The sequence below is a fragment of the Electrona antarctica genome (genome assembly GCF_951216825.1).
Source record: "Electrona antarctica genome assembly, chromosome: 5".
NCBI lineage: Eukaryota > Metazoa > Chordata > Actinopteri > Myctophiformes > Myctophidae > Electrona > Electrona antarctica.
The window spans coordinates 2,424,003-2,441,899 of NC_136810.1; the positions used below are offsets into that span (position 1 = coordinate 2,424,003).

The 17,897-nt window shown below is 45.4% G+C and overlaps 1 protein-coding gene across 1 annotated transcript in view; it reads right to left on the reverse strand.

The window, feature by feature from the left end:
• Positions 1-17,897, reverse strand: part of mlycd (malonyl-CoA decarboxylase) — a 77,096-nt gene that overhangs the window by 24,200 nt on the left and 34,999 nt on the right. The window contains exons 3-4 of the mRNA XM_079502145.1: positions 16,026-16,182; positions 12,676-12,828 (exon numbers count right to left, since the gene is read on the reverse strand). Coding sequence (XP_079358271.1) covers positions 12,676-12,828; positions 16,026-16,182 — 310 coding nt within the window. The remainder of the gene's footprint in view (positions 1-12,675; positions 12,829-16,025; positions 16,183-17,897) is intronic.

The window sequence follows — 17,897 nt, forward strand, 5'->3', positions numbered from 1 at the left end:
AATAATTTAGTTTTTACAGAAAATCGGAAAATAATTGAATACCGGAAATCACCATTTCTTAATGACTAAATAAAAAAGGGCTTAATCAGGTTAATCAGTCTAATTGATTTAGTTAATTGTAAATATAAACACGCTCGATTCATGGCAAAAATATATATGTATAAAAAAAAAATCGCAGCCCTGATAAAACACATTTCTTGTGATTGCGTGGCAGCGCTCAGGCACAGAGCAGTGAGAACATCAACCCCATCATTCTCAATCTCCCAGTAGACACAGAGTGGAGTCTCTGCCTCCGTCTCCCTTATCACCGTTCCCTTCCTCTGGAAGCATAGAAATCACCTTCACCTCCTCGGAATACTGTTCCAGACCTCACTAGAACCCACAGCCTCTCTCTCTCTTCTCTCTCCCTCCCCCTCTCCCCCTCTCCCTCCCTCCCTCTCCCTCTCCCTCTCCCTCTCTCCCTCCCTCTCCCTCTCCCTCTCCCTCTCTCCCTCCCTCTCCCTCTCCCCCTCTCCCTCCCTCCCTCTCCCTCTCTCCCTCCCTCCCTCTCCCTCTCTCCCTCCCTCTCCCTCTCTCCCTCTCCCTCTCCCTCTCTCTCTCGTTGCATCCGCCCCAACCTTCTTTTTTATTCCCCCCGTCCCTCTCATGGCGCCGTGAGATCACTTTCACCCGCTCACCTTCCTCGCTCGCCAAGTACCCTCGTTCCGCTTAGATAAGTGACAGAGCAGCTTGGAGAGCGGATGAGTGAAGGGCTACCCCCCCCCCCCCCCCCCCCCCCCCCCCCCCCGAGAGACTCATTGCCATCTGTCTGCCCCTCCTTCCTTCCCTTCCATCCATCTATCTTTCCTTCCCTTCATGTGTGTGTGTGTGTGTGTATACAATCTCTGTTTGTCTGTCTCTCTCTCTCTGTCTCTCTCACTCAGTCATCTCTCAATCCAAGCGGTCAGGGTGGATGGCCACCCACCCTAGAGCCAGCTTCTGGGTCAGGGTGGATGGCCACCCACCTATAGAGCCAGGTGGTTCTGCTCCAGGTGGATGGCCACCCACCTATAGAGCCAGGTGGTTCTGCTCCAGGTGGATGGCCACCCACCTATAGAGCCAGGTGGTTCTGCTCCAGGTAGATGGCCACCCACCTATAGAGCCAGGTGGTTCTGCTCCAGGTGGATGGCCACCCACCTATAGAGCCAGGTGGTTCTGCTCCAGGTGGATGGCCACCCACCTATAGAGCCAGGTGGTTCTGCTCCAGGTGGATGGCCACCCACCTATAGAGCCAGGTGGTTCTGCTCCAGGTGGATGGCCACCCACCTATAGAGCCAGGTGGTTCTGCTCCAGGTGGATGGCCACTCACCTATAGAGCCAGGTGGTTCTGCTCCAGGTGGATGGCCACCCACCTATAGAGCCAGGTGGTTCTGCTCCAGGTGGATGGCCACCCACCTATAGAGCCAGGTGGTTCTGCTCCAGGTAGATGGCCACCCACCTATAGAGCCAGGTGGTTCTGCTCCAGGTCAGGGTGGATGGCCACCCACCTATAGAGCCAGGTGGTTCTGCTCCAGGTGGATGGCCACCCACCTATAGAGCCAGGTGGTTCTGCTCCAGGTGGATGGCCACTCACCTATAGAGCCAGGTGGTTCTGCTCCAGGTAGATGGCCACCCACCTATAGAGCCAGGTGGTTCTGCTCCAGGTCAGGGTGGATGGCCACCCACCTATAGAGCCAGGTGGTTCTGCTCCAGGTGGATGGCCACCCACCTATAGAGCCAGGTGGTTCTGCTCCAGGTGGATGGCCACTCACCTATAGAGCCAGGTGGTTCTGCTCCAGGTAGATGGCCACCCACCTATAGAGCCAGGTGGTTCTGCTCCAGGTCAGGGTGGATGGCCACCCACCTATAGAGCCAGGTGGTTCTGCTCCAGGTGGATGGCCACCCACCTATAGAGCCAGGTGGTTCTGCTCCAGGTGGATGGCCACTCACCTATAGAGCCAGGTGGTTCTGCTCCAGGTAGATGGCCACCCACCTATAGAGCCAGGTGGTTCTGCTCCAGGTCAGGGTGGATGGCCACCCACCTATAGAGCCAGGTGGTTCTGCTCCAGGTAGATGGCCACCCACCTATAGAGCCAGGTGGTTCTGCTCCAGGTCAGGGTGGATGGCCACCCACCTATAGAGCCAGGTGGTTCTGCTCCAGGTAGATGGCCACCCACCTATAGAGCCAGGTGGTTCTGCTCCAGGTCAGGGTGGATGGCCACCCACCTATAGAGCCAGGTGGTTCTGCTCCAGGTGGATGGCCACCCACCTATAGAGCCAGGTGGTTCTGCTCCAGGTGGATGGCCACCCACCTATAGAGCCAGGTGGTTCTGCTCCAGGTAGATGGCCACCCACCTATAGAGCCAGGTGGTTCTGCTCCAGGTGGATGGCCACCCACCTATAGAGCCAGGTGGTTCTGCTCCAGGTAGATGGCCACCCACCTATAGAGCCAGGTGGTTCTGCTCCAGGTGGATGGCCACCCACCTATAGAGCCAGGTGGTTCTGCTCCAGGTGGATGGCCACCCACCTATAGAGCCAGGTGGTTCTGCTCCAGGTGGATGGCCACCCACCTATAGAGCCAGGTGGTTCTGCTCCAGGTGGATGGCCACCCACCTATAGAGCCAGGTGGTTCTGCTCCAGGTAGATGGCCACCCACCTATAGAGCCAGGTGGTTCTGCTCCAGGTGGATGGCCACCCACCTATAGAGCCAGGTGGTTCTGCTCCAGGTAGATGGCCACCCACCTATAGAGCCAGGTGGTTCTGCTCCAGGTGGATGGCCACCCACCTATAGAGCCAGGTGGTTCTGCTCCAGGTTTCTTCGTCCAGTGCGTGTTCATGTTCACGAGGGTGATTGTATATAATAGTCCCTTGACGGGTACAGGCTTTAGTTCCAACTATTGGTCTGACTGTCATTAGACTGACACCCTATACCTCAAACCCTAACCTAACCATAACCGCAAACACGGGAGCAGCGCATGTTCGACCGCATGTCCGACCGCTGTTTCCGCATGTCATTCCGTTGGTGTGTCGGGTCTGCGTGTGCAGCCATCCCCCTTTGACCTGCTCTATTAGTCCGGAGGCTTAGTGCACTTTTTTAGGAGAATAGTGCACTTGGGGATAAAAGCGCCACGTGTTGTATGAGGCTTCTTTAGGACATAGTAAAGGATTTTAGCCCAGGAGCCCTTGTCAAATATCTATTTTAAATCTATTTCAAGTTGCAAGACTATCAATATCAATGAAATATGTGAAGCCTAGTATTTTTCAGACTATTATACAACATAAAATGATCAGATTATTTCCAAATATGATAAAGTTGACTTATTTTGACATTATTAAAGTCACAGAACATGACATCAATAACACCTTTATTGCAATGAAGAATACAAATGAATATGCATCATAGTTATAGAGCTGTTCATTCTGTCTAGCTGTGGCACAATTGCATTTGCAAAGTGGGGAACAGTCCAAATTTGCATTGCTGCATTTGCAGGTACTACAGTCACCTTTACAGGTGCATCTGATCAGCTCTCTGAGAGCTCTGGAAACCTCTGGAATGGTCAGCCAAACTGGCACCCATGACCCTTCTTCCTTAACCCACCCATATACTGTAGTTCTGTGGAGAAGGAATGACTTGATGGCTTGGGTGTGTTGGTGGGCCACATGCCTGCTAGGCAGACTTTCACATACTTCATTGATAATGAATGATAGTCTTGCAATTTGATATTTAAAATAGATATTTGATAAGGGCTCCTAGGCTACAATTCAATAACTGACCATAACGAAACATCATGCAAAAAAATGACGCTTTTATCCACAATTACACTATCCTTTCACTAAGCCAGGGGTTCTCAACGTTTTGGCCGGGGACCCCCAGAAATGCTTTGGCCATGTCTCGTGACCCCCGCCCCGCCCCCCTCCCCACCCCCAATACAAATTGACCGCTACAATAACCATAATAATAGTGAAAATACATCATGAATAAATACTGAAACCAGATATAATCATTAAGGAAAGTTTATGCATGTACTATGTGTACTATATGTAAACTCTTCATTTCTCTTTTCCAGCCATTCAGTTGCAAAAAATAATAATAATAATAATTTGGGGACCCCCCAAAATAATTTGGTGACCCCCCCGGGGGGTCGCGGCCCACAGGTTGAAAACCCCTGCACTAAGCCACCGGACTATGAAGGTAAAGTGTCATGAGAGAACCTTTGGTGTGACTTGACAGTTTAGGAAAGACAATGTGGTCTTGAGTACTTCCCCTCTTCTAGACATAGGCTACTCAAAATGTAGCTTCTTCATAGCTGTTGCTCTTTAACCATTGGATCCATTTCCCCATTCCAGCCTTTACTCCTGTGTGCACACAGAGCTGTGTGTGTCGACTATCCAACTAATCGAAAACGTAATCGCTAGAACAGAACTCTAGCCCGAACCTCTAAAAAGCCTTCTCGACCCATGCATTCAATTAACCAAAAAAGTAATCGATAGAGTAATCGCAAAGAAAGTAGTTGCAGCCCTATAGTAGTTCTAAGGAAAACATGTCGGCACTCGTCAGGTTTACATCTTGAAATGTCTGGTGTTTGGTGTCTGGGTGGGCTTGGGAGGTCAAAACAATCCCCGATGTCCAACAGAGGTGCCTCATGCGGCTCAGCCAGGCGCTCCAATGAACACACTGGGTGGTGTTTGTGTGTGTGTGTGTGTGTGTGTGTGTGTGTGTGTGGGACGGGAAGGGAAGTCGCTGAGGGAATGTGTCCTTGTCGCTGCACTAGTGACCCAAAAAGTAATTGTTCACTGGGGCAGCCTTGCTCAGCGGGGAGGGAGGTGGATCTGGAGGAGAGATGGCCACTGAGCTCTGTGTGAGACACTCTCCACCACACAACGCTGTGCCGTCAGGTGAAAAGAGGAGAGATGACCATGGAGCTCTGTGTGAGACACTCTCTCCACAAAACGCTGTGCCGTCAGGTGAAAAGAGGAGAGATGACCATGGAGCTCTGTGTGGGACACTCTCTCTACAAAACGCTGTGCCGTCAGGTGAAAAGAGGAGAGATGACCACGGAGCTCTGTGTGAGACACTCTCCACCACAAAACGCTGTGCCGTCAGGTGAAAAGAGGAGAGATGACCACGGAGCTCTGTGTGAGACACTCTCCACCACAAAACGCTGTGCCGTCAGGTGAAAAGAGGAGAGATGACCATGGAGCTCTGTGTGGGACACTCTCCCCACAAAACGCTGTGCCGTCAGGTGAACAGAAGCAGAGAGGTGACCATGGAGCTCTGTGTGAGACACTCTCCCCACAAAACGCTGTGCCGTCAGGTGAAAGGAAGCAGAGAGGTGAGGTGACTCCACATCGTCTCTTGTCGGGTGGAAATTAACCTCATATGTCCAAAACTGTTAAATGGTAAATGGTGCATTTATAAAGCGCCTTTATCCAAGGCGCTTTATTTACATAGATTGTGCATCAATTCACACACACACACACACACACACACACACACACACACACACACACACACACACACACACACACACACACACACACACACACACACACACACACACACACACACACACACACACACACACACACACACACACACACACACACACACACACACACACACACAGCGGAAGAAACCATGCAAGGCACCAACCAGCACATCAGGAGCAATTAGGGGTTCAGTGTCTTGCTCAAGGACACTTCGACACTAACTTCGAGCCCACAGGGTTTGAACTGGCAACCTTGCGGTTAACCATCCAGCCACTCTACCCCTGAGCCACCGCCACCCCCTAGTGGCCACTCTACCCCTGAGCCACCGCCTACTTTTCAGGATTGTTGCAAAAGTAGTAAATCTACAAGCTCAAAACATCTGATACTTCTGATACTTTTTGTGTGACGCTGCGGCAGCATTACATTTACAAAACAAACAAAATGTTAGAATCTGATACGAGGTTTTTCTGCCCAAAAGCGACCATATGCATCGGAGGCACGTGGTGTTCTATATACCCCAACTTTCAGCAGCTGTCAACAATTCCCCTAGGGTGGTTGAATATAAACCAATGTGGGATATGTTAGTAGACACCTTTACAAACACATTGGTGAAGAACATTCTTGGTAAGAAATGTATTCACAGATTTTATTAATACCCCCTGACTAGTAGTGCTGGGAGCGACAGAAACCACAACAGTACACATGGAAGAGATTGACATGGAAGAGATTAGGAGAAATGAGAGAAAACACACACAAAGAAACCCTAGATTGCTTTTTTTTACCCTGCAGTTGCTGTGTACATCACAGTGACCTTGACCTTTGACCTTCGCCTAACTTCTAGTCCATTCATCCGTGAGTCCAAGTGGGTGTTTGTGCCAAAATGTCATGAAATTCCCTGAAGGCCTTCCTGAGAAATCGGGTTCAACAATGTCAAGATGGACGGATAGATGGATGGACTGACAGACAATCTAGGTGTCCAGGCAGCGTGCACGGCAGCTCTCCACCGGCGGAGGCATAACCTATTTAGGGCTGATGTCGAAATTTAAAAAAAGAACGTTTTCTGAAATACCTTTGTTTCTATGTCAGTGGTACTCATCCTTTTTCATGACCCCCAGAATTATCTGTATTTGGCCGCAGACCCCCATCTGAAAATATGTTGTTCCCCCCCCCCCCCAAGAAGCAAAGATTTGAGTTAAAAACGTTCGCTCTGAAAGAATATATATTCAAAGATTTGCGCCACATTTTCACGTTTTTTTTCCAAAAATAGCAGATCTACAAGCTCGTAGATCTGCTATATAACATAATGCTTAAAACACCAAAAGGGGTTCCCGCCCAGGATGGGATAACAAAAGAAATATGTGAAGATCATGTAATGATTCAGGTCAGGTGACTGTTAGACAGGGAGACGGAAGGTATTGAAGGAGGAATGAATAGAGCTGGACATTGGCCTGGGTGTACGCTGGGTGTACGCTCCTAGATAACATTGTACTGAGCACTAGGCAGCGATATCAGGAAGAATTAAGAGGGAAGGAGATAGAGCCAGGTATGTGTCAGAACGAGGCCCCCTCAGGGTCCTAATCCACAAAGACCAACTCTGCCCACCCCCTAAATCAAATCCCCTGACCTTTTCTCGTCCTCCTTAAGAATCCGTCCGTCACTGAAGTGGCCTCTCTTCACCTTTACCACAGAATAAAGTCCTGTCAGAGTGCCAGCCAGGGCCTCTGTCTGAACACAGATCACACTCTGGAGCATGGAAAGTTCTGAATCCTCCCTCCCCGACAGGACAGAAGCAACACGAAGATATCGCATCTTTCAAGGAAGATTTTTTATCCCACGATTTTGTAACCCATTTTTCACCCCTGTGTCAATTATCTAATGTGATCCTGGGCTCTACACACCCTCTACCAACCTAGTCCCCATATATGGGGGACATGGGGAGAGCAACGGACTTGAACTCATGCTTCCTTCATGCCTGAGTGTCCAAGTCGCTCCTTTACACCTGACAGGGGGGAGTTTCCCTGGTTCAACGTAGCGCGTGGAAGGAACACGTTATTCCAACCTGTGACCAGATTTGACTGAGAGCCTGCCATCGCGCACATTCCAGCTTTTCACCAGAGGAGAAAAACTTTTTTTTTTTTTTCAAAATGAGTTAATAGCACAGACAGACTCTTCACACACTAGAGCGTGTCTGAAATAAGTGTCAGAGCTGAAATCGACATGTAAATATGAAATAAATGCTTAAACATGTAGCTAGGTGTAATGTTAGAGACCACAGAAGTGAACCTTTCAAGCCTGTTTTCTCAACTCGCTGTTTTCTGCAAGACATTACTCTATAAGCCATATCTCCAAAACTGGAGGGTCAAACTGAACAACCAATATGTCAATTTGAAGCTATGATTCCCTGCTTTCATATGGCATGAAAAAACAAAATTAAAAAAAATCCAATGGCAGTCCCTCAGTCAAATGTGGTCACAGTTCCTTTCCCCTCCATCAGGCGCCCCAGCTGGCCAGGGGGGAGGCCGTTTTCAACTGTGGGCGACTGTGGCTCAGGAGGTAGAGCAGGTCGTCCAATGATCCATGGGTCGGCGGTTCGAATCCCGGCTCCTCCTGTCTACATGTCAAAGTGTCCTTGGGCAAGAAACTGAACCCCAAATTGCTCCCGATGTGCTGGTTGGCACCTTGCATGGCTTCCGCTGCAATCGGTGTATGAATGGGTGAATGTAATGCACACGCATCTATGTAAAGCGCCTTGGATAAAGGGGCTATATAAATGCACCATTTACCATTTAAGGAGGAATTTGTGATAGCATCTGCAATCTGTCTATTGGCCAAGTACTTTGGGCCAACACACAAGTACAAAATAGCCACGGCTATCATATCAGCACAAACGAATACCACAGCAAAACACAAGAAAACAGATCAAACGGTGTAAACAGAAAAGTAATATCTTCAGGAGGTTATTGAACGCCGTATCGCCATCATAAAAAATGCCAATAAATGAAAAGCCTCCAGGCAGCAGCAGCCTCTCAGAACACTCCAGTATGACTCGAATGACTGAGTGAAATATAACCAAACGGGGGTCGGGCTGGATTTTCATGAGCACGCACTAGAAAAAGCTATTTCCCAGCTGTCACATGGATTGGCTTTTGATGTTCTGTTCAATGTTCCAGTCATTTAACCCATTTAGACCTGCGGACGATTCTACAAATGTCTTCTAAATCCTGACAGTTTTCTGACAAAGCTATGTTTCTATGTCAGTGGTTCTTAGAGTTTTCAAAATAGCAGACCAGTTTTTATGAAAAACCCTATGATTCTATGGTTCTCAAACATTTTCATGTCAAGGACCCCCAAAAATATGTGTAATTGGCCGCCAAACCCCATCTGAAAATATGTAGTTCCAGGGACCTCCCCGAAGCAAAGATTTGAGTTAAAAACATTCGCTCTGAAAGAATATATATTCAAAGATTTGCGCGATTTTTCAAAAATAGCAGACCTACAAGCTCGTAGCGTGGCACTCGGTGCCGCGCTATGAGCTTGTAGATCTGCTATTTTTCAATAGCTAAAGTATAACATAATGCTTGAAACACCAAAAGGGGTTCCCGTTCAGAATGGATTAACAAGTGCTACCTGGAGAGGCCTGACATTCGAGGACTCTTCTGTGCTTATTGAGGGGATTCGCATTTTTTATTGCAAGAGAGATTTAGTTTTCTGGGGAAGTAGTCGGACTGACTGTGTGTGTGTGTGTGTGTGTGTGTGTGTGTGTGTGTGTGTGTGTGTGTGTGTGTGTGTGTGTGTGTGTGTGTGTGTGCGCGTGCGTGCATGTGTGTGTCGGTGGTGGAAAAACTCAAAATGTTCCTCGAGTATTAAAAACCACTAAAGTATTCTTGATATCAAACTATACTCAACACTATACCAAATATAACAGTTCCCATTATGCACGGCCCATTTAACAATCATATTATTGTAATTAGTAAAAATGCATTAATATTTTCATCACTTTTAATGTTGCAGCTGGTGTACGTGGAGCTGGTTTTAATGACCTCATGTCCTGCTGAGTAGCTTTGCTTGTAATTCTAATACATCATAATCTATCAGTTAATGTATGTTTTGTATTAAAATAAATCTATATCTGTCAAGTAACTGTTTTGGGAGTAAAAATAGACCATTTGCCTCCTGAGAAGTAGAAGAGTGGAAGAATAATGTATGACATGGAAATACTAAAGCAAAGAAATATACTACATGTGCGTGTGCGTGCGTGTGTGTGTGTGTGTGTGAGTGTGTGTGTGTGTGTGCATGTGCATGCATGTGTTGGAGCGACGTCCATGTAATGTAATATCCACACAAACTGCCAGGGACAGAAAGCAAAACTTTTGAAGCACATAAGCTGTGTGTCATCAATGTGTGTGTGTGTGTGTGTGTGTGTGTGTGTGTGTGTGTGTGTGTGTGTGTGTGTGTGTGTGTGTGTGTGTGTGTGTGTGTGTGTGTGTGTGCGTGCGACTGTGTGTGTGTTGGAGCGACGTCCATGTAATATCTGCCAGGGACAAAAAGCAAAAAGCAACACTTTTGAAGCACATAATCTGTGTGTCATAAATGTGTGTGTGTGTGTGTGTGTGTGTGTGTGTGTGTGTGTGTGCGTGTGTGAGACTGTGCGTGCGTGTGTGACTGTGTGTGCGTGCACGTGTGCATGCGTGTGTTGGGGCGACGTCCATGTAATATCTGCCAGAGACAGAAAGCAAAAAGCAACACTTTTGAAGCACATTCCAAAGAAAACATGATTTTCCCCCAAAGGTTTCCTGATTCTTTGCCATCTGGGCATCTGGTCTGGAAGCTCACCAGAGACAGAGTGGACGTTACAACTCAGAGTAAAACCACTCTGGTCTGGAAGCTCACCAGAGACAGAGTGGACGTTACAACTCAGAGTAAAACCACTCAGATCTGGAAGCTCAGCAGAGACAGAGTGGACGTTACAACTCAGAGTAAAACCACTCTGGTCTGGAAGCTCACCAGAGACAGAGTGGACGTTACAACTCAGAGTAAAACCCTCTGGTCTGGAAGCTCACCAGAGACAGAGTGGACGTTACAACTCAGAGTAAAACCCTCTGGTCTGGAAGCTCACCAGAGACAGAGTGGACGTTACAACTCAGAGTAAAACCCTCTGGTCTGGAAGCTCACCAGAGACAGAGTGGACGTTACAACTCAGAGTAAAACCCTCTGGTCTGGAAGCTCACCAGAGACAGAGTGGACGTTACAACTCAGAGTAAAACCCTCTGGTCTGGAAGCTCACCAGAGACAGAGTGGACGTTACAACTCAGAGTAAAACCACTCTGATAAATAGCATAAGATTTTAGTCGACTACATCTACATCTACTGCTATTTTTCAATAGCTAAAGCATAACATAATGCTAACACCAAAAGGGGTTCCCGCCCCAAAATGAGTTAAATAAATACTTTCTGAAACGTCTATGGAGAAAAGAATATGGGAACATCTGTTCCGGGCCATGGAAGGGACTGCGACGCTCTACAGTAGGACTGTCATGATTATTTATTTGATGATTAACGATATAATTGCGTTTCTGTCATTGAACATTTGGAAGACAATTTAAATTTCTGTTTGGCTTTTGGGCTTCGTGAACAAAATGATGCACAGGTCAGATTATGCAAAATAACAGACATAATTTCACAACTTTATACTTAAAACTAGAAAAAGTGCTCCTCGGAGCACAGGGCTCCACCAGGTCAGGTAGCTTATTGTGGCCTCCTGGTGGCACTATAATAGGCCAATGTGCCAAAATTGCAACGGAAATCGTACTCTGCGTTCATGATTTGGGGCATTTTGTTCCTGCAAAAAATATCAATATCAATCTAGTCTAATTAATCACATGACTATAGAGATACTGTGTAGCGATTTATTTTGCATGGGAAAAAAATCGTAGGAGTATTATAAAAAAAAGATATTTTGCAAAAGTCGGCCTCCAGGTGGCATTCCACTGTTGGTTCTCCCTCAAACTCACTCCACGGCACGCCACGCTATTGCCAATGTGTTCTGTCAAAAAGTTAACAGACTACTGTAGCCGTCATAGTCGAGACGTGGAGAGATCATGCATGATTAATGTCACTTGTAGTCACCAATCAAAGGCCCATTCTGAGCTGGAAAACTGTTATTATCACTATCTGAAAAGGACCCCTCCAACACTTAACATTTTATGGCTATTATTACAACAGACACAAGACTTTTATCACTGGTCTTATGTCAACCTTGACCTACAGTATAGCAAAGTGATACTGTTTATAAACGTAGATGGCAATAAAATGGTTAATTTGTCGTCACACACAGCCTGTGTAGTATATTTCTTTGCTTTAGTATTTCCATGTCATACATTATTCTTCCACTCTTCTACTTCTCAGGAGGCAAATGGTCTATTTTTACTCCCAATACAATGACTTGACAAAACATACATTAACTGATGTATTAGAATTACCAGCAAAGCTACTCAGCAGGACATGAGGTCATTAAAACCATCTCCACGTACAGCAGCTGCAACATTAAAAGTGATGAAAATATTAATGCATTTTTACTAATTACAATAATATGATTGTTAAATGGGCCGTGCATAATGGGAACTGTTGTTTGGTGTCGAGTATAGTTTGATACCAGAACACACACTCTCTCTCTCTCCCATCCATCCATCCATCCATCCATCCACCCACCCACCCACCCACCCATCCATCCATCCACCCACCCACCCACCCATCCATCCATCCATCCACCCACCCACCCATCCATCCACCCACCCACCCATCCATCCATCCACGCACCCACCCATCCATCCACCCACCCACCCACCTGGAGTTCTCGCCCCCTGTAGGCCATCGATCCATCCACCCACCCACCCACCTGTAGTTCTCGTACAACCCTCTTGATGAGGTAGTTTCCCAGCTCCACCCCCTGTAGGCCATCGATCCATGCATCCACCCACCCACCTGTAGTTCTCGTACAACCCTCTTGATGAGGTAGTTTCCCAGCTCCACCCCCTGTAGGCCATCCATCCATGCATCCACCCACCCATCCATCCATCTCTCCATGCATCCATCCATCCACCCATGCATCCACCCACCCACCTACCCACCCATCCACCCATCCACCCACCCACCCATCCATCCACCCACCTGTAGTTCTCGGACGACCCTCTTGATGAGATAGTTGCCCAGCTCCACCCCCTGGAGGCCTGCCTGGGTGGAGGTGATGGAGTAGAAGATGGCCGTGTTGATTTTAGTGACATCCTCCTCAGAGTCCAGGGTGGCGAACTCACGGACGATAGTCTGCCAGGAACAGGAGGGGAGAAAACACATGTGTTGAGTCGTGACGTGTAGACAGGTTTAAATGCAGCCTGCCTGAAAACCAACTCTGCCTTAGAGCAGTGGTACTCAAAGTAGGGGTACTTGAGGGAGTTCCAGGGGGTACCTATAGCTCAATTAGAGATAGTTAGGAACCAAATGGACCCTTATGGGTCTGTAACTCTGAGAGTGTCCATTTGTACACTCTCAAGAGTTAAATTAACAGTGGTTTTACAATATAAATTGGGGGTCCCAGAGATAGAAATGCCATTACATCGGGGGTCCGTAGCATAATGCGTGTGAAACTAATATGTTTCGGAATCACTGCTACAGCCGTACAAATCCTCCCTTATCGGGGGTCACTGGCATATGTTTTAAAATGGGGGGTCCGTGGCCTAATAAATGTTGATTTGGGGTTCCTTGACACGGAGAAGTTTGGGAACCTCAGATAAATTGATATGCATTAGGCAGCAGACCAAAAGAGTTGTGTCGCCCATAAGAAAAGATGAATACCAGACGACTCGCCCCTTTACCAACTCGCCCCTTTACCAACTCGAAATGTTTTAATGTAGTTAACAGTTAATCTAGTCCCTCCCTCTCTGAAATCTGAAATTATCTTGTATACAGATTTATAGTAGTCGATCTCTATACTCTGTAAAATGAAGAAAGGACAACAAGACGGTGACTGCTTAATTAAGTTAATTTAGGACCTTCTAGCAGTTAATTTCGTTTTATTAAACACATTTCTTCCATGTAGCCCATGTTTTGCAATGGCATCCTCATGCTATTATGCCTGTGGATATACAGAGTGAACTTAATAATGATAAATTAATATGATAATACTAACATTATAATACCTTAATACCTTTTATATAATCACCAACATGAATTATGTTTGTTATTTACAGCTAGGTAGAGTAGTGGGGTGAGATGGAAAAGGGGCGACCGTACCCGACCCGATACCGAAAGGATTTGTGTTTTCAAAACCTTAGTGGGGCTTTCTAAATGTTTGTAAATGGTAGCAGCTTAATTTAAAAGTCTGACATTTTCAGCGAATGTTCTTCCATTATGACATCATGCCCAGAATAGGGATGGTAGGATTCATGTGGTTCATAAAGATAAGCTATATAATAATAATACCATGAACTTCACTCAATGCTCTTTAAATGATCTGGTGCCCAAAACAGTAGATCACTCACAAAGGCAGGTAGACTGACCCCTAAGCAAATGTATTAAAATACATCACAAATCTCCTCCTCTTTTTGGCATCCGACACTTTGAATGAAGGCAACTTGATGATTGACTCACATGAAGAACAGCCTTTCAGCTCCGTCACATTATTCTATAGCAGGCAAACCATTGTAATGCCAGCACTGACATTAATAGTAAGTAGTCCTCAGGTCAAACCATTGTAATGCCAGCACTGCTATTAATAGTAAGTAGTCCTCAGGTCAAACCATCGTAATGCCAGCACTGCTATTAATAGTAAGTAGTCCTCAGGTCAAACCATTGTAATGCCAGCACTGATATTAATAGTAAGTAGTCCTCAGGTCAAACCATTGTAATGCCAGCAGTGCTATTAATAGGAAGTAGTCCTCAGGTCAAACCATTGTAATGCCAGCACTGCTATTAATAGTAGGAAGTCCTCAGGTCAAACCATTGTAATGCCAGCAGTGCTATTAATAGGAAGTAGTCCTCAGGTCAAACCATTGTAATGCCAGCACTGCTATTAATAGTAGGAAGTCCTCAGGTCAAACCATTGTAATGCCAGCAGTGCTATTAATAGGAAGTAGTCCTCAGGTCAAACCATTGTAATGCCAGCACTGCTATTAATAGTAAGTAGTCCTCAGGTCAAACCATTGTAATGCCAGCACTGCTATTAATAGTAAGTAGTCCTCAGGTCAAACCATTGTAATGCCAGCACTGCTATTAATAGTAAGTAGTCCTCAGGTCAAACCATTGTAATGCCAGCACTGCTATTAATAGTAAGTAGTCCTCAGGTCAAACCATTGTAATGCCAGCACTGCTATTAATAGTAAGTAGTCCTCAGGTCAAACCATTGTAATGCCAGCACTGATATTAATAGTAAGTAGTCCTCAGGTCAAACCATTGTAATGCCAGCACTGCTATTAATAATAAGTAGTCCTCAGGTCAAAACAGTGGGTAACGCTACTTGAACCCATTTAGATCAGAGGACGATTCTACAAAAAGTCTTCTAAATCCTGACAGTTTTAACCCTATGTTTATATATCAGTGGTTCTCAAACATTTTCATGTCAAGGATCCCAGAAATTATATGAAATTGGCCGCCGACCCCCATCTGAAAATATGTTGTTCCAGGGACCAGGGAAGCAAATATTTGAGTTAAAAACGTTCACTCTCAGAATATACATTCAAAGATTTGCACCACATTTTCCTGATTTTTCAAAAAAAAATTCAGATCTGCTATTTTTCAATAGCTAAAGCATAACATAATGCTTAAAACACCACAGGTTACCGTCTAAAACCAGCCATGCATGTGACAGACAGACTGTTGCATGGCAGACTGTTAGTACGTCGGGACCATTATATGCACCTCATATGGAGCATATGGAGCCCAATGAGACCTGGATGTTATCAGAGATGTCCTCTGTGAGCGCCACATGCAGGACCACCCCTTCATATGTTACCACATTTGACTGAGAGACTGCCATTGGATTGTTTAGAATTTTCGTTTTTTCATGTCATATGAAAGCAGGGAATCATAGCTTAAAATTGACATATTGGTTGTTCAGTTTGACCCACCATGTGGAGATATGGCTTATAGAGTAATGTCTTAAAAAAACAGCGAGTTGAGAAAACAGGCTTGAAAGGTTCACTTCTGTGGTCTCTAGCATTACACCTAGCTACATGTTTAAGCATTTATTTCATATTTACATGTCTTCTGTGGTCTCTAGCATTACACCTAGCTACATGTTTAAGCATTTATTTCATATTTACATGTTGAATTTAGCTCTGCCACTTATTTCAGACATGCTCTAGTATGTGAAGTCTGCCTGTGCTATTAACTCATTTTGGGGAAAAAACAAAAAAAAACGAAAGTATTTCTCCTCTGGTGAAAAGCTGGAATTTGCGCGATGGCAGTCTCTCAGTCAAATCTGGTCACATATGGCCCACGCAGCCCAATGAGACTGGCTCTCTGACCTGGATGTTGTCAGAGATGTCGTCGGTCAGCGCCACATGAAGGACCACCAGGGGTTCTCCCGGCATGGAGGCGTGTGTGAAGGTGTAGCAGCGCCGGTACGGCCCGACCCGCCGCTTGATGTCGGTCCAGTTTCTCACCGGATGCACCGCTTCGTACCTGGAGACGCATTGGAGAGAGAGAGAGACGCTAGGATGTCTAGGATGTCAGAAATGCAAACAGAAATGCTAGGATGTCAGAAATGCAAACAGAAATGCTAGGATGTCAGAAATGCAAACAGAAATGCTAGGATGTTAGAAATGCAAACAGAAATGCTAGGATGTCAGAAATGCAAACAGAAATGCTAGGATGTCAGAAATGCAAACAGAAATGCTAGGATGTCAGAAATGCAAACAGAAATGCTAGGATGTTAGAAATGCAAACAGAAATGCTAGGATGTCAGAAATGCAAACAGAAATGCTAGGATGTCAGAAATGCAAACAGAAATGCTAGGATGTCAGAAATGCAAACAGAAATGCTAGGATGTCAGAAATGCAAACAGAAATGCTAGGATGTTAGAAATGCAAACAGAAATGCTAGGATGTCAGAAATGCAAACAGAAATGCTAGGATGTCAGAAATGCAAACAGAAATGCTAGGATGTCAGAAATGCAAACAGAAATGCTAGGATGTTAGAAATGCAAACAGAAATGCTAGGATGTCAGAAATGCAAACAGAAATGCTAGGATGTCAGAAATGCAAACAGAAATGCTAGGATGTCAGAAATGCAAACAGAAATGCTAGGATGTCAGAAATGCAAACTCCCTGGACATATTTAGGTCGAGGCTAAAAACACACCTTTTTTTCTATACACTATACGGTTCCGCCTAGTTTTAATCAGTATGATCCATATAGCTGTGGTCCACATTTTACAATGTTTTACTATGTTTTTTATTGCTATGCTATTTGTGTCTTTGATTAGTTTTTTGATGTATTAATGCTGTAAAGTGCACAGAGACCCATTGGGGTGATTTTGTACTATAAATAAAATAAACTGATGAACTGAATGTGAACTATCATATTGCTGCTGTCATCAGGCAGATAAAACCCTGTATCTAGAGGCTGTCAGGATTACAAACTTTAAGTTTGACGATTTAATTGAATTAAACTGATTTAATTGTGTTCTTGGCATTGGACTTTGAACATTATGAATACAATCTTTATTTCCGTTTGCCTTTCAGGCTTAATAATAACACATTACACAGGGCGTATATGACACATTTACTTCATGTATACTTTATATGTATAGTATATGAACATGAACAACTTGTTGACACTTCATGGCGTGTTGTAAAGGCTCATACATAGTCCGGATTTTCGGTGTTGAGGTGACCACCAAACTACAACATGACGTCACTGAGCCGCGGTGAGGAGCAAACCACCGCCACCGCTCCAGCCCTTCTCTCTGTTTTTACTCACCACCGCTCAACGTTATTTCAGCTCCGGTGGTCAGCTCACCACCAGAGCGGTGGTCACCTCACCACCGAAAATCCAGACTATGAATGAGCCTTAAGCTTGTAGAACTGAAAATGTTTGAAAATGTATGAACATTTGGAAACGATTATGATGATTATGCAAAAATAATTGCGATTATCTCAAATAATTGCGCTTAGGGGATTATAATAATTGTTACAGGTCTACCTGTATCTTTGTATTTCAAATTATTTTGTAATGTCTGTATTTCGTTTCGTGAATTAATGCCGACGTAAATAAAATCGACATAAGAGTGTCACACAAATGTAGTGAAAACACTAGTAGATCTGCAAGCTACAGTATACGACGCGTCACATGGCAACACGCTGTGAGCTCGTACTGTAGATCTGATATTTTGGAAAC